Below are 22887 nucleotides of genomic sequence, written 5' to 3'. Positions count from 1 at the left end.
ATTCACCAAAGGAAAAGTCACGGTGAAACTCCATTTTCGAAAACGGTTCTCTCACGATTCGTAAGTCATGTATCCAGTGTACCGAGGGGTTGCTCGACAGCGAGGACACGGTTTAGGAGATATGTTAAAATCTGCCTTTCGTTCGGTGGCTCCGGTGTTGAAACCGATGGTGACACGCGGATTGCACGCCTTGAAAGATGCGGCATTGACACAAGGCAAAGAATTTCTCCAAAATGTCATCATCGACAAACAAAATCCTAAAGAAGCCTTCATGAGGGCATGCAAAAATGTCTTGCTGCAAACGGGTAAAGACCTTTTGGGCCGACAAGACACACCTATAAATGCCCTGCACGCTACCGAGTCAGGCATTCAGCAAGGACAAGGCAGAAAGAGACGACGAAGAAAACACCCTTTCACCAGACTTCACACTTCTAAAGCTAGAAAGGCAAAGAAAAGAAGAACCATTCGAGACTTAGACGTTTTCGATTATTGAGAAAGAGAAAAAAATGATGCACCGAGAGTCTTGCGCTTGTTCCAAGTCGGAACTGGATCTGTTTGCCATGAGATAGAGAATGTGAGAATGTTAAAAGTCACTGAAGACCTGATAGAAGAGCTCTTCAGAGAAGAAGTGAACAGGGAGAAAGAAGAATGGACAGAGAAGTACAGACTTCACAAACAGCAGAGAGAGCAGCAACAGCAGCAGCAAGCTGAACCTGACAGAGGCTTTGTCGATTGTCGTATCGGCACCAAAGAGTTCTTCTTCTCTTTCCGAAGAAGCAGACCTATCGTCAGAAAGTCTATCGTCAGAGGACATCGCATTCTTAGAAACTAAAAGATTGCCATAGCAAACAAAAAAAAACCAGCCTTTTCAGGGCTATCCAATACTCTAGAATGGAAATAACAATTGATTTGTCAATGTGTGTATGTAGAGTAGTGTGAATATAAACACTGACTCTTTTCTATAGTGTGAGTGTATGTGTTTGTGTATATGATTGTGTGTTTGTAAGTGATCACGTAAGTTTGTGTGGATAGTAGATCATGATCATGTTGTTGTTTTTTTTGTTTTTTTTTGCTGTTTGACGTGTGGGGAGAGTAGATTTGGGGTTTGATTGGATTGCTTTGCGTATGTGAATAGTATATTATTGGTTTAATAAAATTTTTTAGAATAGTGATGGGTAGTATAAAAAAGTGAGTGTTTCTTTTAGGTCCGCGTGTTGTTCGGTTGTGATCTAGGTAAGATCAATTTTGTTATGCGTATGTTTTCCATCACGTCCGCGCTCTTAGTATAAATTGAAACTTACTTGGCAGTCCAGCTACTCTTGTTGATTGATCAACACCAGAATGAGCAGAAGGCTAGCGAAACTGTTGGAACTTCATGTGCACCTGGAATATGCCAGACTCATTTTAAATGAACTGGCCGCGGGGGCCCTCGTAGAAGAGGGAAGGATAAAAGAGGAGGAGAGAAGGAAGAAAGAAGAGGAGGAGAGAAGAAAGAAAGAAGAGGAGGAGAGAAGAGAAAAAGAAGAGGAGGAAAAGGAGAGAAGGATGGCTGTACCAAACCCACAAGAAGGAAATTTCAGAATCCCAGAGACAGAAGATTGGGATTCTGAAGCCACTTATCCCACCTCTGCTCTCCCACCAAAAAGAGTGAAAAGAGACTGGGGAAGAAGATGTGTGTGTGGTGCCAGGCCTGGAAGGTGCCATCATTAACCAGGTGCCATGGAGTTCAAAAACAAACAGCCCTTTTCAGGGCTACCCAAACCTTTAGAAAAGAAATAGTAATCGATTTGCCAATGTGTGTGTATGTAGAGTAGTGTGAATATAAACACTGACTCTTTTTTATAGTGTGAGTGTATGTGTTTGTGTATATGATTGTGTGTTTGTAAGTGATCACGTAAGTTTGTGTGGATAGTAGCTCATGATCATGTTGTTGTTTTTTTGCTGTTTGACGTGTGGGGAGAGTAGATTTGGGGTTTGATTTGATTGCTTTGCGTATGTGAATAGTATATTATTGGTTTAATAAAATTTTTTAGAATAGTGATGGGTAGTATAAAAAAGTGAGTGTTTCTTTTAGGTCCGCGTGTTGTTCGGTTGTGATCTAGGTAAGATCAATTTTGTTATAGGGGATGTTTTCCATCACGTCCGCGCTCTTAGTATAAATTGAAACTCACTTGGCAGTCCAGCTACCCTTGTTGATTGATCAACACCAGAATGAGCAGAAGGCTAGCGAAACTGTTGGAACTTCATGTGCACCTGGAATATGCCAGACTCATTTTAAATGAACAGGCCGCGGAGGCCCTCGTAGAAGAGGGAAGGATAAAAGAGGAGGAGAGAAGGAAGAAAGAAGAGGAGGAGAGAAGAAAGAAAGAAGAGGAGGAGAGAAGAAAAAAAGAAGAGGAGGAAAAGGAGAGAGGAATGGCGGTACCAAACCCACAAGAAGGAAATTTCAGAATCCCAGAGACAGAAGATTGGGATTCTGAAGCCACTTATCCCACCTCTGCTCTCCCACCAAAAAGAGTGAAAAGAGACTGGGGAAGAAGATGTGTGTGTGGTGCCAGGCCTGGAAGGTGCCATCATTAACCAGGTGCCATGGAGTTCAAAAACAAACAGCCCTTTTCAGGGCTACCCAAACCTTTAGAAAAGAAATAGTAATCGATTTGCCAGTGTGTGTGTATGTAGAGTAGTGTGAATATAAACACTGACTCCTTTTTATTTGTGTGTGTGTGTGTGTGTGTGTGTGTGTGTGTGTAAGCGATCATTTACGTTTGCGTGGATAGTAGATTATTGGGTTATGTAAGTGCTTAAGTTGGTTTGTGTGATAGTAGATTAGGATTTCATTTTAATGCTTTGCGTGTGTGGATAGTAGATTTGGGGTTAGTTTATTGCTGTTTCACGTATGTGAATAGTATATAATATAAGATGAGAAATATAGACAACCTCCAAGCAGAAATTGCAAATCACTATGACAAAGAACCATGGATAAATATCAACCCCTCAGTTAACACCCTCATTACGAAATATGGCAATAAAAACGAACAGGAACTCAGACTAAACACAATCTGTACAGAAGAAATCAACTCAAAATATTGCAACTACATTAAGATTTACACTGATGGATCCAAAATTACAGAACCACCCAGAACAGCAGCAGCTTACGTAATCCCCGAACTTAACATTAAAGTAGGACGAAGACTACCTAACCTCTGCTCTATGTACACAGCTGAATTCTGGGCCATACTTGAAGCACTCAAATGGATCAAAGAGAACAAAATACCCCAAGCGGTAATAATAAGTGACTCGCTAAGCGTCATAAACTCAATACTTAATAACAACACCAAATCAAGAGAAAACTGTCTTAGGCAAACCAATTTATTGTTAAAAATACTGAACAATAATAACTTACAAGTAAAATTTATGTGGATACCATCCCATATTAACATACCAGGTAACGATATGGCAGATATAACAGCTAAACAAAAACTAAACGAAACCACTCACATCAACCTAGATTATAGCATATGCGAACTCAATAGCATATCTAAAACCCTCATTGATGATAAATGGCAGGAATTATGGAACACAAGCACTCAAGGCAGGAAACTAAAAACCATCATTAAAGAAGTATGTAGAAATAGGAAACCACCCAAAACAAAAGGCAGTGAACAAAAATTCATAAATAGAATACTCACGGGCAAAACCAAGCTGGCTAACAGCTTCGGACAGTACATAGGACCACAACCACATAACCCTAACTGCTACCACTGCAGGGTCCCAGAAGACATAGAGCATATTTTTAACAACTGCCATACACTTGAAAAAGAAAGGGCTAAGTTTGAAGTTAAACAGCATAATATTGGATCCCCTGCAACATACCCAGAATTCTTGATGAACACAAACCCCAATATTAATCTAACATTCAAAAATATCATAAGTTTTATACACGAATCCAATCTAATCAAAAAAATCTAAGAAAGTAAATCAAAAACCAGTTAAAAATATTACAAATCACTGTTTGGGAATTATGACGGCCGGCTCGGTCTCGTGGGTTCACAGATTGACACAGCCGTTCATAGCCCGAATAATAAAAACCAGTTAAGGACGAATATTACAAAATCACTGTTTGGGAATTATGACGGCCGGCTCGGTCTCGTGGGTTCACAGATTGACACAGCCGTTCATAGCCCGAATAATAAAAACCAATTAAGGCCACAAAAAATTAAAATAGGAAAATAGGAATTAATTAAAACAGGACTCCATAATAACATGCAAACAACCAAAAAACAAGTTTTCATTCCAAACCAATAAGATAAGGAATCAAAATAAATATGGAATTCATGAAGAAAAAAAAAAGAAAAAAAAAAAAAAAATACTCCTAACCGTCTCCTTGTCTCTAAAACAACATCTGGCTGAACTTTTAAATCAAGCTTCCACAGCTATTTCTACTAACATACTTAGCCAAATCCAGGCAATGTTGGCAGACGTCCCTGAAGAATTTGAAACTTCCACGCTGGCAGCGGCCCTGTAAGTATCATCATCCAGCGGAGATGAAGCTGATGAACCTGCACCACCTAAACAGAGTGGAAAAAAGGAAGGCTCTGTCTACCGGAATATGGGACTGGGAAAGGCAATTGATGATATCAAAAAAGCGGGTCACTTCGTCAATGCCACAAGACCAGGTGTCCTAATGTGACGTCATCGCTGCCGACCAATCGTAGCGGGAGTCACATGCTGCTTGGTTTGACACCTGGGGCATTTCAATCCAACTAAGAAACACGAGTGTGTGGTGTGACTATTCCCGCTCATGTTTGTTAGCCTTTGAGTCAGGTTGTTAAGGACTAGTTAGTCCTACACCTGAGTGGCTAAATTAAAAAGTACTCTTTGAGTACATAAAAGCCTGGGGGATGAGGCTCCTTTTCCTTCCTGAGGAGTAATTAAAAATCACGCAGTGCGTGAATAAACAAGTGGTACATGTTCAAAAGAACGAAAACCACTATAATCCAACTAACTAACTAACTCGTTCGCACCATTCTAAGGAATAAACAAAGAAGATGGAGGTGACAAGTTTATTTAACGATTTGAGACATAGCTATTTTTGGATAATGGATGGGACTTATGTAGTAGAAAGATTGAATAAGGAAGGAAGATTTGAAGGTAGCCTGAACAATGTGAAGAGTCTTGGAGTAGCAAAAGATCAAATAAGTGGAATGATTGAGGAAGAAGTAGAAAGAATCAGAGGATTCATTGACCCACCTTACGTGAGAGTAGGTACTTTAAAGGAAGCCTTGGATCATGTCATAGAAGTCAGGAGCTTCCTAGAAAATAGCTTTTATTGGACTGACTGGTGGTACGTAAAGTGGTGTTTTAACCAGTTGATAAAAGCAGAAGAACTAATTAGAGAAATAATGAAAGTAGAAGTGATGAAGATAAAAGAAAAATGGAGCAAAGAGAGAAAGGAAGAAGAGGATAAGAAGAAGAAATTAGAGTTTGAAAGATTGAATAACAACTGGATGAAGATCCAACAGAAATTCAGAGATATGGGTCATCCTGACTGGATAACAGAAACTGAAAAGAGGAAGAAGAAAGGAATAATGGAAAAAGTGAGGACTTGGTGGAAGAAGTGCAGGAGTTAGAAGAAGAAGAAACCCAAAGGCCCTTTTCAGGGCAACTCACATCTCTCGAAAAGAGATAGACTTTCAATTGCCTACCCGTGTTTTTATTTATTTTTTTTATTTTTTAAAAAAAATCCCCTGTTCAATTCCCCTTGTCCCTAGACAGTCCCACGATTTATTCCCTATGCTCAATTCCCCTTGAGGCTCAACAGACCCAAGATTATTTTCCATGTTCAATTCCCCTTGAGGCTCAACAGACCCAATTTTTATTCCCATGTTAAATTCCCCTTGAGGCTAAGGTGACCCAGGTGTTTTCGTAATGTTAAATTTCCCATTGAGGCTAAAGTGACCCAGGGGTGTTTTTAATGCTAATTCCCATTGAGGCTAAAGTGACCCCATTCACTACTAACCCTATACACAGAATAGAAAATATTTGGCTCTGGTTTCCAAAAATAAACATGCAGAACAAACTGAAACGTAGACTTACAATGCATCACTTTAGCTCGACTTATTATTATTAAACTACGCGTTCCCGTTGATACAACCTCCATGAAAAAATAAACACATTTCATCTTATTTTTAAGTTATGCCTTCCTCATTTAAAGACCCTAACCCCACCTCCACTTTTTTATCACCTGTTAAGAGTATATTGTGCACTTCTTCGAGGATATGAACATTAATATTTTGAACTATAAAATAAGCATATATATTTGTTCATTTTGTACTTAGAACGGCCTACCACGATGGACCTAACAGTAATAATTTATTTGTAATATGACCTTTGCAATCAGTATAAAGTGTGCACGATTATTCTTTCATGCAATGTACAAAACAATCTAGAACTCTCTAATGATGCCCTTTATTGGAGAAGAAAACAAATTCATTTGTTTTAATTTATTTTGGGGAATACTTACATGTCACAGCACCGAAAGACACCATTTTTTTAGTTATCTTTAGTTTACAGTCGCCAATGCTTATTAGATAAAATATTTATGAAAAAAATTAAATATATTAAAAATGAAGAAATGACGTAGATGAATTAAACATACGTATATATGGACGTACTTAGGTGCGTGCGTGTATACAAATATATTTACACGCTTTCTTAAGACGGAGAAAATAAATCTAAACATACCACAGCAGTCTCTCTCCCTGCCTTGACTATCATTTTTTCTGTGAAGTGTGTTGTTGCAGCAAACTTGTTCCTTTCCGTATTCCACGAGACTAAAGATGTTTTCAGGATCTCCGCAAATATATGCTGTTCAAAAGGACTTTTTTTATTATTAGGACATGCAATTTAGTCGAATTTGTAATACGTAGGAGAATGAAAGACGTTGAAGTAATACTGTTATGAAGCATCAATATCCATCTTTGTCGGCGTACAAGCCAAGTATGTAAAAGGTCAGTAGTGGACGCAAAAATATTTCAGTTTGAGCTTCTTTTCATAGATGTAAATATTTGTACTCGACATAATGAAATTGTCGTCATTATCTTTTATCGTATGTTCTTGCTGATATTTGTTTCAATGTGTGTACCTTTGAATCCTAAGTGTATCTGTTAGAAATAGTTGGTTAATGAAAAGTATTTCAGAATATTAAAATCTAATCAGTATTTTACAAACTATTATATAGGTTATAACACTGTCTTTATTACAAATGACTGTTAAATACTAAAAAAAATCTGGGTTTCTATTTTATTGGGGGGGGGGTCTTATCTTAAGTAGCTATTCAAAGCTGATATATTGATGAAAACACAAAAGGACAAAACGGCATATTCAGTGTTTACACCTAATCACACACTCATTTACACGAAAGGACAGAAATACAGATTTAGTGTTTATACCCTATAACACTAACTTACGCGATACGACATAATTGCAGATTTAGTGTTTACATCTAATCACACACTCATTTACACTAACGGACAAAATGGCAGATTCAGTGTTTACCGCTAATCACACACTCATTTACACGAAAGGACAGAATGGAAGATTTAGTGTTTATGTTTTATAACACACTTATTTTCACGAAAGAACAGAATGGCAGATGTAGTGTTTACACCTAATCACAAACTCATTTACACGAAATGACAGAATGGCAGATTCAGAATTTACGCCTAATCACCATCTCATTTACACGAACGGAGAGAATGGCAGATTTATTGGTTACCCCTAAACACACACTCATTTACACGAAATGACAGAATGGCAGATTCAGTGTTTACCCCTAATCACACACTAATTTACACGAAAGGACAGATAAGCAGATTTAGTGTTTATACTTTATAACACACTCATTTATACGAAATGACAGAATGTCAGATTCAGTGTTTATTCCTAATCACACGCTCATGTACACGAAAGGACATAATGGCTGATTCAGTGTTTATCCCTTATAACACAATCATTTACACCATGTGACATAATGGCAGATTCAGTGTTATAACTCAGTCATTTTCTGGATTATAACACTCATTGCTTGTTTAATATTTACTGAGAAAATGTAACATAAATATTAAAAATGTGGATAACTGCATTGAAAAACTTAAACATATTGACTGATAACATTGACAACACATTTACAACGTGACCTGTGTTCCACCTGTATTCTAACAATAGGACTTGTATTCTACAGGAGGAGTGTTGCATTTTGCAACAGGAAGTGTATTCGATCTGTACCCTACAACAGTATTTATATTCTTCAGCAGGACTTGTATTCTACCACTGTGCTTATATTCAACAACAGGGTTTATATTCCACAAATTTCAAGGACCTGTATTCGACAACAGTGCTTATAATCTACAACAGAGTTTATATTCTATAACAGGGCTTGTTTTCTACAACACAGCTTATATACTCCAAGAGGGTTTGTATTCTACAAAAGTGCGTACATTCTACAACAGGGTTTATTTTCTATTGTATTCTACAACGGTGATTATATTCCACAAAAGGGTTTATAACAGTATGTATGTTCTACAACAGTTTATATTCTTCAATGTGGTTTATATTCTACAAAGTAGTTATATCTTACAGTAGGGTTTAAATTCTACAATAGTGCTAATATTCTTCAACAGGGCTTACATTCTTCAACGTAGCTTATATTCCATAACAGGAGCTATACTTACAACACGGTTTATATTCTTCAACAGGGTGTATATCCTAGAGTTTATATCCTATAACGGTACATTTAATCCTCCAACAGGGTGTATATCCTAGAGCTTATATTCTATAACGGTACATTGAATCCTACAACAGGGTATATATCCTAGAGCGTATATCCTATAACGGTACATTTAATCCTACAACATGTTGTATATCCTAGAGCTTATATTCAATAACGATACATTGAATCCTACAACATGTTGTGTATCCTAGAGCTTATATTCTATAACGGTAAATTGAATCCTACAACAGGGTATATATCCTAGAGCTTATATCCTATAACGGTACATTTAATCCTACAACAGGGTATATATCCTAGAGATTATATCCTATAACGGTACATTTAATCCTACAACATGTTGTGCATCCTAGAGCTTATATTCTATAACGGTACATTGAATTCTACAACAGGGTATATATCCTAGAGCTTATATTCTATAACGGTGCATTTAATCCTACAACAGGGTATATATCCTAGAGCTTATATCCTATAACGGTATACTTAATCCTACAACAGGTTGTATATCCTAGAGTTTATATCCTATAACGGTACATTTAATCCTACAACAGGGTATATATCGTAGAGCTTATATCCTATAACGGTACATTTAATCCTACAACAGGTTCTATATATCCTAGAGCTTATATCCTATAACGGTACATTTAATCCTACAACAGGGTATATATCCTAGAGCTTATATCCTATAACGGTACATTTAATCCTACAACAGGTTGTATATATCCTAGAGCTTATATCCTATAACGGTATATTTAATCCTACAACATGTTGTATATCGAAGAGCTTATATCCTATAACGGTACATTTAATCCTACAACAGGGTATATCTCCTACAGCTTATATCCTATAACGGTACATTTGATCCTACAAAAGGGTGTATATCCAAGAGCTTATATCCTATAACGGTACATTTAATCCTACAACAGGTAGTATATATCCTAGAGCTTATATCCTATAACGGTACATTTAATCCTACAACAGGGTATATATCCTAGAGCTTATATTCTATAACGGTACATTTAATCCTACAACATGTTGTGTATCCTAGAGCTTATATTCTATAACGGTACATTTAATCCTACAACAGGGTATATATTCTAGAGCTTATATCCTATAACGGTACATTTAGTCCTACAACATGTTGTGTATCCTAGAGCTTATATTCTATAACGGTACATTTAATCCTACAACAGGGTATATATCCTACAGCTTATATTCTATAACGGTACATTTAATCCTACAACAGGGTGTATATCCTAGAGCTTATATCCTATAACGGTACATTTAATTTTACAACATGTTGTGTATCCTTGAGCATATATTCTATAACGGTACATTTAATCCTACAACAGGGTATATATCCTAGAGCTTATATTCTATAACGGTACATTTAATCCTACAACAGGGTGTATATCATAGAGCTTATATCCTATAACGGTACATTTAATCCTACAACAGGGTGTATATCCTACAGCTTATATCCTATAACGGTACATTTAATCCTACAACAGGGTATATATCCCAGAGCTTATATCCTATAACGGTACATTTAATCCTACAACATGTTGTATATCCTAGAGCTTATATTCCATAACGGTACATTTAATCCTACAACAGGGTATATATCCTAGAGCTTATATTCTATAACGGTATATTTAATCCTACAACAGGGTATATATCCTAGAGCTTATATCCTATAACGGTACATTTAATCCTACAACAGTGTGTATATCCTAGAGCTTCTATCCTATAATGGTACATTTAATCCTACAACAGGGTATATATCCTAGAGCTTATATCCTATAACGGTACATTTAATCCTACAACATGTTGTATATCCTAGAGCTTATATTCTATAACGGTACATTTAATCCTACAACAGGGTATATATCCTAGAGCTTATATTCTATAACGGGATATTTAATCCTACAACAGGGTATATATCCTAGACCTTATATCCTATAACGGTACATTTAATCCTACAACAGGGTGTATATCCTAGAGCTTATATCCTATAACGATATATTTAATCCTACAACAGGGTATATATCCTAGAGCTTATATTCTATAACGGTACATTTAATCCTACAACAGGGTATATATCCTAGAGCTTATATTCTATAACGGTATACTTAATCCTACAACAGGGTATATATCCTAGAGCTTATATCATATAACGGTACATTTAATCCTACAACAGGGTATATATCCTAGAGCTTATATCGTATAACGGTACATTTAATCCTACAACAGGGTATATATCCTAGAGCTTATATCATATAACGGTACATTTAATCCTACAACATGTTGTGTATCCTAGAGCTTATATTCTATAACGGTACATTTAATCCTACAACAGGGTATATATCCTAGAGCTTATATCCTATAACGGTACATTTAATCCTACAACAGGGTATATATCCTAGAGCTTATATCCTATAACGGTACATTTAATCCTACAACATGTTGTATATCCTAGAGCTTATATCCTATAACGGTACATTTAATCCTACAACAGGGTATATATCCTACAGCTTATATTCTATAACGGTACATTTAATCCTACAACAGGGTGTATATCCTAGAGCTTATATCCTATAACGGTACATTTAATCCTACAACATGCTGTATATCCTAGAGCTTATATCCTACAACGGTAAATTTTTTAATCCTACAACAGGTTGCATATATCCTAGAGCTTATATCCTATAACGGTACATTTAATCCTACAACAGGGTATATATCCTAGAGCTTATATCCTATAACGGTACATTGAATCCTACAACAGGGTGTATATCCTAGAGCTTATATCCTATAACGGTACATTTAATCCTACAACAGGGTGTATATCCTACAGCTTATATCCTATAACGGTACATTTAATCCTACAACAGGGTGTATATCCTAGAGCTTATATCCTATAACGGTACATTTAATCCTACAACAGGGTATATATCCTAGAGCTTATATCCTATAACGGTACATTTAATCCTACAACAGGGTGTATATCCTACAGCTTATATTCTATAACGGTACATTGAATCCTACAACAGGGTGTGTATCCTAGAGCTTATATCCTATAACGGTATATTTAATCCTACAACAGGGTGTATATCCTACAGCTTATATCCTATAACGGTACATTTAATCCTGCAACAGGGTATATATCCTAGAGCTTATATCCTATAACGGTAAATTGAATCCTACAACAGGGTATATATCCTAGAACTTATATCCTATAACGGTACATTGAATCCTACAACATGTTGTATATCCTAGAGCTTATATTCTATAACGGTATATTGAATCCTACAACATGTTTTATATCCTAGAGCTTATATCCTCTAACGGTACATTTAATCCTACAACAGGGTATATATCCTAGAACTTATATCCTATAACGGTACATTTAATCCTACAACATGTTGTATATCCTAGAGCTTATATCCTATAACGGTACATTTAATCCTACAACAGGGTATATATCCTAGGGCTTATATTCTATAACGGTACATTTAATCCTACAACAGGGTGTATATCCTAGAGCTTATATCCTATAACGGTGCATTGAATCCTACAACATGTTGTGTATCCTAGAGCTTATATTCTATAACGGTACATTTAATTCTACAACAGGGTATATATCCTAGAGCTTATATTCTATAACGGTACATTTAATCCTACAACAGGGTGTATATCCTAGAGCTTATATTCCATAACGGTACATTTAATCCTACAACAGGGTGTATATCCTAGAGTTTATATTCCATAACGGTACATTTAATCCTACAACAGGGTGTATATCCTAGAGGTTATATCCTATAACAGTACATTTAATCCTACAACAGGGTATATATCCTAGAGTTTAATCCTACAACATGTTGTGCATCCTAGAGCTTATATTCCATAACGGTACATTTAATCCTACAACAGGGTGTATATCCTAGAGCTTATATCCTATAACGGTACATTTAATCCTACAACATGTTGTATATCCTAGAGCTTATATTCTATAACGGTACATTTAATCCTACAACAGGGTGTATATCCTAGAGCTTATATCCTATAACGGTACATTTAATCCTACAACAGGTTGTATATATCCTAGAGCTTATATCCTATAACGGTACATTTAATCCTACAACAGGGTATATATCCTAGAGCTTGTATTCTATAACGGTATATTTAATCCTACAACAGGGTGTATATCCTAGAGTTTATATCCTATAACGGTACATTTAATCCTACAACAGGGTATATATCCTAGAGCTTATATCCTATAACGGTACATTTAATCCTACAACAGGTTGTATATATCCTAGAGCTTATATCCTATAACGGTATATTTAATCCTACAACAGGGTGTATATCCTAGAGCTTATATCCTATAACGGTATATTTGATCCTACAGCAGGGTGTATATCCTACAGCTTATATCCTATAACGGTACATTTAATCCTACAACAGAGTATATATCCTAGAGCTTATATCCTATAACGGTACATTGAATCCTACAACATGTTGTATATCCTAGAGGTTATATCCTATAACGGTACATTTAATCCTACAACAGGGTATATATCCTAGAGCTTATATCCTATAACGGTACATTGAATCCTACAACATGTTGTATATCCTAGAGCTTATATCCTATAACGGTACATTTAATCCTACAACAGGGTATATATCCTAGAGCTTATATTCTATAACGGTACATTTAATCCTACAACAGGGTGTATATCCTAGAGCTTATATCCTATAACGGTGCATTGAATCCTACAACATGTTGTGTATCCTAGAGCTTATATTCTATAACGGCACATTTAATTCTACAACAGGGTATATATCCTAGAGCTTATATTCTATAACGGTACATTTAATCCTACAACAGGGTGTATATCCTAGAGCTTATATTCCATAACGGTACATTTAATCCTACAACAGGGTTTATATCCTAGAGCTTATATTCCATAACGGTACATTTAATCCTACAACAGGGTGTATATCCTAGAGCTTATATCCTATAACGGTACATTTAATCCTACAACAGGGTATATATCCTAGAGTTTAATCCTGCAACATGTTGTGTATCCTAGAGCTTATATTCCATAACGGTACATTTAATCCTACAACAGGGTGTATATCCTAGAGGTTATATCCTATAACGGTACATTTAATCCTACAACATGTTGTGTATCCTAGAGCTTATATCCTATAACAGTACATTTAATCCTACAACAGGGTATATATCCTAGAGCTTATATCCTATAACGGTACATTGAATCCTACAACATGTTGTGTATCCTAGACCTTATATCCTATAACGGTACATTTAATCCTACAACAGGGTGTATATCCTAGAGCTTATATCCTATAACGGTACATTTAATCCTACAACAGGGTATATATCCTAGAGTTTAATCCTACAACATGTTGTGTATCCTAGAGCTTATATTCTATAACGGTATATTTAATCCTACAACAGGGTATATATTCGAAAACAGGACAGGATCATTATTGCAACTTTCAGACAACGAAACTCTGAGGGCTGTGAATTTTAACGCTCTGTAACTTGATTTTACTTTTACATTTCAGGTTCTTTAGAATGATGGACCATGAGCGACAGTCAAAATTTCTTCGACCAGGATTACCAACAGAGAATATTTACCGACGTTTCCGTGTAAAACACTCATATAAACGATAACAAGATAGTCTGACCTGCCGTGCCATTATGCCCTGGTAAATATTGATCTTGCTGTTCGTTCTGTTATTTGGAATCTACGCGAAGAGCTTTGACGCAGATATACCAACTGAATGTAACGGTATATCTGGGTTTTTGCAGTTTGCAGTTGTATGAGCGATATACACAAATAAGTGCAACATATCTAATCAGACTGATTGACATACACGAATAAATACGACACACCTAGTCGGATTGAACGACGTACAGATTCAAATCCGTCAGACGGATAGAAGTGATGAGCTCATGTTTGAATTTTAAGTACGAAACTTCAAGAAGTTTATGCAAAACATAGAAGAGAGAGAGAGAGAGAGAGAGAGAGAGAGAGAGAGAGTGTGCGTGTGTGTGTGTGCATGTGTGTGTGTTTGTGTGTTGTAACATGATCGCCAAACACCACTCATCAGATGTGTTTACTAAGTAACGCACTTAAATAGAAGGACTATAAATATCCCCATGTCCCCATTGAATTTGGAAAATGAGCATACAAAGAGAATTTGAAATAAATACCATCTAGGTTCATAAATAAATAACATATTTATATTTATGAAACATATTTTAATTCTCTTCTAGCAATGGTTCATTTAACTCCATTTATATATATATATATATATATATATATATATATATATATATATATATATATATATATATATATATATTTGCGGATAGACGCTTGTAATATAGACACCTACAACTCTTTCAAACAATGCTTTCATCCCTTCTCTGGTATTTGGGTTTAGATGACCTTGCTTCACTCTTAACGTGATTGACACTAATTTATTTCAAGCAGTATATACTGTTATGGAAATGCATATAAAGTTAATTTTACCAGGAAGAAGAACGTAATACGTGAGGAATAAAAGACGATAGGCAAACGATTAAGTTTCAATTACATGGACAAAAACGTTTATGATAACATGAGATATAACTAGATTATTTTCATGTGTGTGTGCGCGTGTGTGTGAGAGAGAGAGAGAGAGAGAGAGAGAGTTGCCTGTTGTAAATCTACACTCAGTGAAATTATACGAAATTATAATCCGGTTGACAAGAAATATTTATGGCGCACTGCCAATGGACGAGTTGATAATGCAGATAAAATCTTGTATGCTTGATTTATGGTGGCAGGGTCTAGTTTCGTAAATTGGCCCCTGGCAAATTTCTTAACTTAAGGCTATGGTGTGACTTTTTCAGCTATTATTGTTTAGTATTTATAGATATGGATATATTTGTGAACTAGGTGTTTTGGGCTTGTGTTGTTCTTGAACCTGATGTCAGGCATGTACACCTTCCAAAGTTGCTGTATGTTGATAGTGAAATACCAATAGTTGGCTAGGAAGAAGAGCTAGCCTCCCATAGCAGTAAACACGTGGGTTCTAGGCAACTAGAGTATCTCAAAAACGGCTTGGATGACAACTATTCTGAATTGTATCAAACTATTTAGTAGACAATGTTTTTCAAAATTTTCATCCAGGGAAAGGGCTTGCGTTTGCACTGTGAGCACCACATGCTGTCAAAATTGGCATTTGGATGTAAAAAATGCAGGTATAAAATAGGGGTTGGGGTGCATGAACCTCTTCTGTTGTGAACTGCCATTGACTTCTCTGGTCAAGTGAATACTATTCTTATGCTTTGTTTTAATATAGGTATCTAAAAATATGGACCTTTTTGACCTCACTTGTGTATTGATTTTTTATGATTTTTTATACTAGGTCGCTGATTGCGGCATTAAATTTGTACATAAAAACAGGACCCTGCCCCCTATAGGTTACACCTCATTGTGGTGTGTCTGTTTTCACACCCTGGGATTTTACACATATTAGTCATATACTCATGCTTAAATTCGAGAAATGAATTACTTTCTATAAATAGATCTTGAGCAGAGCACACACACGCACACAAAAAAAAACGTTTTCTCCTTTCCTTTTCCTAACTGTTGTAGGTTTTTTTGCAGTTGTCGTCGTCATGTTAGTCGCCATGCAGAGAGAGAGAGAGAGAGAGAGAGAGAGATTTACCATCTGATCCGCCGCATACTATCCAAATCAAATACAAGTTTCGTTTGAACAGAATCCTTGTAACATTTACAACAGTCATTGTCTACGACAATTTCTTATCAGTTACTTTCACAGCGGCACACAATAAAATGCCCTCCAGCACTTTTCGCTCTGGAAAACGTGTTTAAGCACATGAATGATAAAGACCTAAAGTTGGCTATGACTTTTGAATGGGATTCCAGACAATCCCATTAATTAATAACTGTGCATGGGAAAACCCTATATTATATTTAGTAGCCAGCGATTGTAATGCTTCATAGTCTTTCGAGTATAAATATATTCGTCTTCGGGCGACAGAATTGTTTGAAATTTATACTTTGTAGGTAATACTACTACTACTACTACTACTACTACTACCAATAATAATAATAATAATAACAATAATAATAACTTTAGTCTTTATTTAACGAGAATAACACAGCTGGAAATAAATGACACGCACAAAAAAAATACACATATACACAATCCAGCTGCACACGTACACTCAACGTGTATCTGGATACAAAGACCAGATTATGGAATGGAAGACTTTAGATATATCATTCCAGGTGAACTAAATTATTTAATGAAATGTTAAATGAAGCAAGAGAAATGGAATTATGTATCAACAAATGTAGGTAATTCGGAAAGGCAGCGCCACAAAACACAAGTGGGGGTGGAGTTTGGATGGGGTAGGGATAATGCAATTACAATGCCACAAGAAAATTATTCGAAACTACTGAAATTGGAAACTGTACTAAAAGTTTACATACTTACCATGTAAATAGAATGTTATAACCGACCAGCAACAAAATCCATATTTGTAAAATCACGATGACAGAGCGGCACATACATATTTTTGTGCAAGATAATGTATTCGAATGACGATTCTATTCCTACTAAACTCTATCGTCCATATCAACAGAAATACATTATTTTATACTGTGAACTGTCTATATCAACGACATAATCCTACTAAGCTCTACAATAATTTATTAAGAACAACTCCCGTTGGTCTAATTAGTTAGAGCGCCCGCCTCTGATGCGGGTGGTCATGGGTTCGAACCCCAACCGAGTCATGACAAAGATTTATAAAAACGGTACTAGCATCTGCCTCGCTTGGCGCTCAGCATTAAGAGGTTAGTGTTAAGAGTGGTCGGGCTGGTGTCAGGATCATATGACTGGGTATGGCATGATGATATATGTCTGCGGCATGATGCTTCAGAGACAGACATCACTATAAACTGCCACACTGCAGACATCGTGGCTATATGACCGAAAAATTGTTAAAGATACGTTAAAAATCCAAATCACACATAGATGTTTTAAGTTAGGCCGATGTATTAAACAATTTGCAATGCATAAGAGAAATCACAACTTTTATCCAAGATTCTACCATTGAACAAAAAAAAAATCCACTTCGTTACATAATTTATATAGCAGGATTATGTAATTTAGTAGCTGTTTGGTCAAATGATAAAGAGTAATTATCCCTAAAAATGTAATTACAGACTTTGTCAAATTTGTTTTTAAGTCATGCTTTACATAAAAAATGACAAGTAATTACAGACTTGTACAACTTGTTTTGAAGTCATACTTTATATAAAAAATGACAAGTAATTACAGACTCGTACCATTTGTTATGAAGTCATGAAACAAATACATAAACTTTATAAAGAAAATTCTAATACCTATTAAGTATGGGATAGCAAATCCTCTGATGTAAATGCCTTAAATAAAAATATCACTGCTGAAATACAAATATAACACTTCATTGCTGAAATACAAATATAACATATCACTGCTGAAATACAAATATAACATATCACTGCTGAAATACAAATATAACATATCACTGATGAAATACAAATATAACATATCACTGCTGGAATACAAATATAACATACCACTGCTGAAATACGTGCAGATTTGACAAAAATAGTGAAACTATAAAATTTATTTGTGCATAAAACTTAATGTCATCAAGACATAATGAGGGTGACAAAGATAATAAATTAAAACGCATTTAAAATGTCGACAATGCCCTCAGTAGTGAAACTATTAAAAAGTATTATATAGAAACCTGTTCCATAATATTTATTTCCACATTTATTGATGCATTCCACGATAAGATATTTAAGTACCGAACAAAAATGATATCGCCACTTTCGATGCCATTTTTTCGCCGGTGCGAATTACTTTCTCTTCTTTTCCATTTGTGAGAGATATTTGCTCATAAGTATGTTATTCAAAATCAGCATTTTCATATTTAAGCCTATTTCATTCTTCTTCTTTACCCCACCTCCTCTTTTTCCTCCTCCTCCTCTTCTGCTTCCTCTTCTTAAAAACAATGAACATGCTTGCTGATAGTAATGTGTCATGACTGCAGATCATTTGGAATGCATGCTGATAGTAATGTGTCATGACTGCAGATCCTTTAGAATGCATGCTGATATTAATGTGTCATGACTGCAGATCCTTTAGAATGCATTTACTGAATCAGTAAGGAGACATTATAACAAATACTGCATAAAAACGTACCCAAAACAAGAAAAGTATGTATCAAGTATTAACTCATTACAAATAGTTTTCCACAAAAATTCTGCAAATTACTAGTGACTAAAATTACATGAACTGTTGCGATTAGGTCTTGTCAACGTTACAGTGTGACTTTTACTTTCTACAACAAACGTACACATTTCTTTAAGAAAAATCTCTTGGTTAAATATAGTAATAAAATTGTTTAAGTGGAGGTTCTGACCCTCAACACAATCATAATCATGTCTGAAAACGCTTGATAAATCGGATATTGAAGAGAGTTGATTGCAAACAAAACTTAAGTGACAATCGAAATTTGGATGCAACGTCTGCTAGCCAACTAGTACTAATATTAGTACCCTTACTCGTACATCGTAGACAGGGTACTAACATGAGCATATATGTGTTAATGGAGCAAGCCGGGTGTGAATCACACCCGGCGCTCTTTTAGCCTAAAAATAACACTTTAAACACATTCCTTGCATAGAATCCCATAAATTGAGTAGTCCTCTTATTTAATACCGGAAATATCGAAAATCATTGTAGAAATAGTTGTAAAATCTCGTTTACCTTTTTTAGCCGATATTTTCGTTTAGTTTGTCCGCCATATTTTTTCAAATAATGATTACTTCCGTTCTCAGCCTTGTTTGTTTGAGTGCCATATAAGGACATTGACGCCTTATTTGGAAATGTAAACAAATCGTAGTAAAAATATGGCGCCGATTGCGTCAGATATTCTGAGCATTAAAAGTAAATACGGTTTATCGGCAACTTTGAAATTCCACCAAGAAGCGATTATTCGCACTTGATTGATAATAATATAGCGTAGAATGTCCAAAATACGGTCTGGCAAGCCTTACGTAGAAAAGGGGTCACGGCGAGAGTCTCGCGTTATCTGTCATGGTGGACAGGATAAGGTTTGAGTAACCATGCCAATTTATTTTATCGTGTAAGGGCTTAATAAATTCAAAATAAGCCAAACTTCTTTCACAACATGATTATACTTATGTAGTAGATTTCTACAGTTTGTTTTTCTGACTTTAGTGATGCTGTTTTTTCGCTCCATTACATGATATGGGATCAGTTCGTAGCCTCAACCACAACAAATCAAGCTGAGGCTACGAACTCGTAGCTACTAGCCAACGAGAGTGCAAGGTTGCCAAGACCCAAAATTCACGTTTGAATTTAGAAATGAACAAACGAGGAACCAAAATCTATGCAAATAAACTTAGAATCATTCAAGTCTTTTATTTAAAACTCTTAGCTCTAAAATCAGACGAAGTTACCTCTCCGTGATATGTCTGCGCTAACCTTCCTCCGATTATGTTTACTCTATTATTCCGCGCAATAAATGCTCTAACGAAAATAAATCTTTCTTCATTTCCGTTTGAAAACAGTTATTAATTGACAAAATAAATAATTCTGAAGCATTATTTATACAAGATAAATTTGTAGAACTTAGATGTCCTAAAATTATTGTTTTCCGAACTTCCTTTTACTGATGTGGTAACGCAGCCACCAATGTCAGACGCATCAGGTGAATACACAGGATTTCTACGTGTAATGACATTAAAATTGAATAATTTCCGTGTCCTCTTCACTCATGATTTGTTATATTTGCATTATGTAAAAAAGGTTTTCGAAGACTGTTTATCTTTCTTCTAACAGTTCACATCAAAACAGAGACCGGTCTATTTGCATAGATCTCTGGATTGATTCAACCGACTTAATAATAGCAACCCGTGCCTTCAGAGGCAAGTGTAAAAATGTATGTGAGACTTATGCGTGTTAAATGCTGACATTTCCTACCCCATATTACCTTGTCAAAGCAGAGAGAGAGTGTTAAATCTTAAACTAATTATCTGAAAATGAAATACATGCCGAAGCAAAAAATAAATTTTAGTGTTACCGAACTATGTGTACGGCAAAATTGTTTATGTCCAGAATTCGATACACTGTCAATACCTGTATTAATTCCATATTTTTGCGTTGATTCCTTGCAGTTCTTATTAATATGAATCAAATGTTCGTTTTGGGTATTTTTTTCTGAAAACAAAGTCATCTTTATCCAGGTAAAAATCCGAATCAGCATTCCACTTGTGTTTTTTGGCTGAAAATACTATAAACGTTGTTCCTATTAACGTATAATGGCACAGGCCAAACGCGTCGATTTTTAAGTTGACAAATCTTTCCTCGGGCAAGAGCTGAGACCCCTCGGGCATGATTATTATTTCACTCACGGTTGCACTGAACATTCGGTAACCATTGTCTTGGGCGATCATTTCTCTGAAAGAAATGTGGTAGCCTGCAAAACAAAATCCTAACAATATGAAGTTTCAGAAAACTAATCTGAATATTGTAGATAAAGGTAGAAACCTTTCATTTTTATTATTGTTTATAGTACAGTTGATGAAAAATATATTTCTGAGCTTATGGAAATTACTTCTTGGGCTCTATACACAGAAGTGTGATTTAATTTCAGGCCTGTGATAATTTAAACAGACAATGTCGTTTCAGATTTCATTCCGAAGAGAGAAAATACAAACATATAAATCTATATATTTCAATCGGTTGATTAAAAGAACGATTGATATGGTGGCAAATTATGACGCATATAATATATTCTTGAAATAAATGTATGGTGTGAAAGAAGAAGCGAAACTAAATGTCAGTTTAAATCATAGATAGATAGATAGATAGATAGATTGATCAACGTATGGGTATAATATCTTAAATTAGATTTATGATTTTATAGATGATGATATACATTGCTTTTATTCTTTTATGTTCATACGCTGTCACGATATTTAAAAAGTATACCGCCATTCCAGGTTTATTCTCCATTTGACCGAGAGAAAACGTCAACGTATAAACGTATTGATATGATATTCTAAATTAAATTTCTGATTTAAAAAAACAAAGAAACTTTCATTCTTGTTTCTGCATGTACATGTGCACCTGCATTGAGTTATGACTACGTGAGGTTAATATAGTATCGACATGGTGGTATGCAGTAAGTAAGTGTAGCGTCACATGATGCTCAGGCATATCTGGGTCTATGCAGTTTGTTCGGAGTGGAATAAACAACATAGACCATGGTATGTCAACTTACTTTGCAACAGAGTTCAGGATATATGTTGCCTGCGGTCGTCTCAACTTACATATACAGAATTTGTAGCCTAATGCCGTGATTTTAAAGATGAATGTCATTTTCTTTTTGCCTGTCTAGTGAGTACTAAAATATGTGTAAGATTAACTCAAAAGTATTTCTGGAACAAATCATCTGTATATAAGTGCACTGAATTGTTTATTTCTAGTAACAAGAAAACAAGATGCACATTTGAAACAGTGTGTGTGTGTGTGTGTGTGTGTGTGTGTGTGATTTGGATTTTTAACGTAGCGTTAATAATTTTTCAATTATATCGCTTTAATATCTGCAGTGGGGCAGTTTACAGTGATCAGCACTGGGGCATCATGCCACAGACATGTAGAATGATATCCCACCAGTCACATTATCCTGACACCAGGCCGACCAGTCCTAACACTAACCTCTTAATGCTCAGCGCCAAGCGAGGCAGCTGTTAGTACCATTGTTCTAAGTCTCTGGTATGACTCATCCGGGCTTCGAACCCACGACCTCCCGCATCCGAGGCGAACGCTCTAACCACTAGACCACCGGAGCGGGACCAATAGAGATAGATCATTATTTGTACGGTAGTATGATATGAATATTATTCATATATGTCGTCCTCTAGTTCCCAGCGTTTTTATTACCCTCCATACACATCTTT

The 22887-nt window shown here is 35.7% G+C and overlaps 2 protein-coding genes across 4 annotated transcripts in view; both read right to left on the bottom strand.

The window, feature by feature from the left end:
• The window catches only part of LOC149770994 (uncharacterized), a 41270-nt gene extending 24564 nt beyond the window's left edge, over nucleotides 1-16706 (bottom strand). For all 3 annotated transcript variants that reach the window (XM_089948914.1, XM_089948913.1, XM_089948915.1), the window contains exons 1-2: nucleotides 16541-16706; nucleotides 6745-6867 (exon numbers count right to left, since the gene is read on the bottom strand). In XM_089948914.1, the coding sequence (XP_089805040.1) occupies nucleotides 6745-6867; nucleotides 16541-16619 (202 nt within the window). In that variant the 5' untranslated portion in view covers nucleotides 16620-16706. The remainder of the gene's footprint in view (nucleotides 1-6744; nucleotides 6868-16540) is intronic.
• Nucleotides 16707-16965: 259 nt separating this feature from the next.
• LOC149770993 (uncharacterized) overlaps nucleotides 16966-22887 on the bottom strand; it is a 45868-nt gene continuing 39946 nt past the window's right edge. The window contains exon 6 of the mRNA XM_089948921.1: nucleotides 16966-21401. Coding sequence (XP_089805047.1) covers nucleotides 21329-21401 — 73 coding nt within the window. The 3' untranslated portion in view covers nucleotides 16966-21328. The remainder of the gene's footprint in view (nucleotides 21402-22887) is intronic.

The sequence above is a fragment of the Sinohyriopsis cumingii genome, unplaced genomic scaffold, assembly GCF_028554795.1.
Source record: "Sinohyriopsis cumingii isolate HCF-2022 unplaced genomic scaffold, ASM2855479v2 utg002140l, whole genome shotgun sequence".
Lineage (NCBI taxonomy): Eukaryota > Metazoa > Mollusca > Bivalvia > Unionida > Unionidae > Sinohyriopsis > Sinohyriopsis cumingii.
The sequence above is the reverse complement of the archived record's forward strand: the minus strand, read 5'-3'. Positions and strand labels throughout refer to the sequence as shown.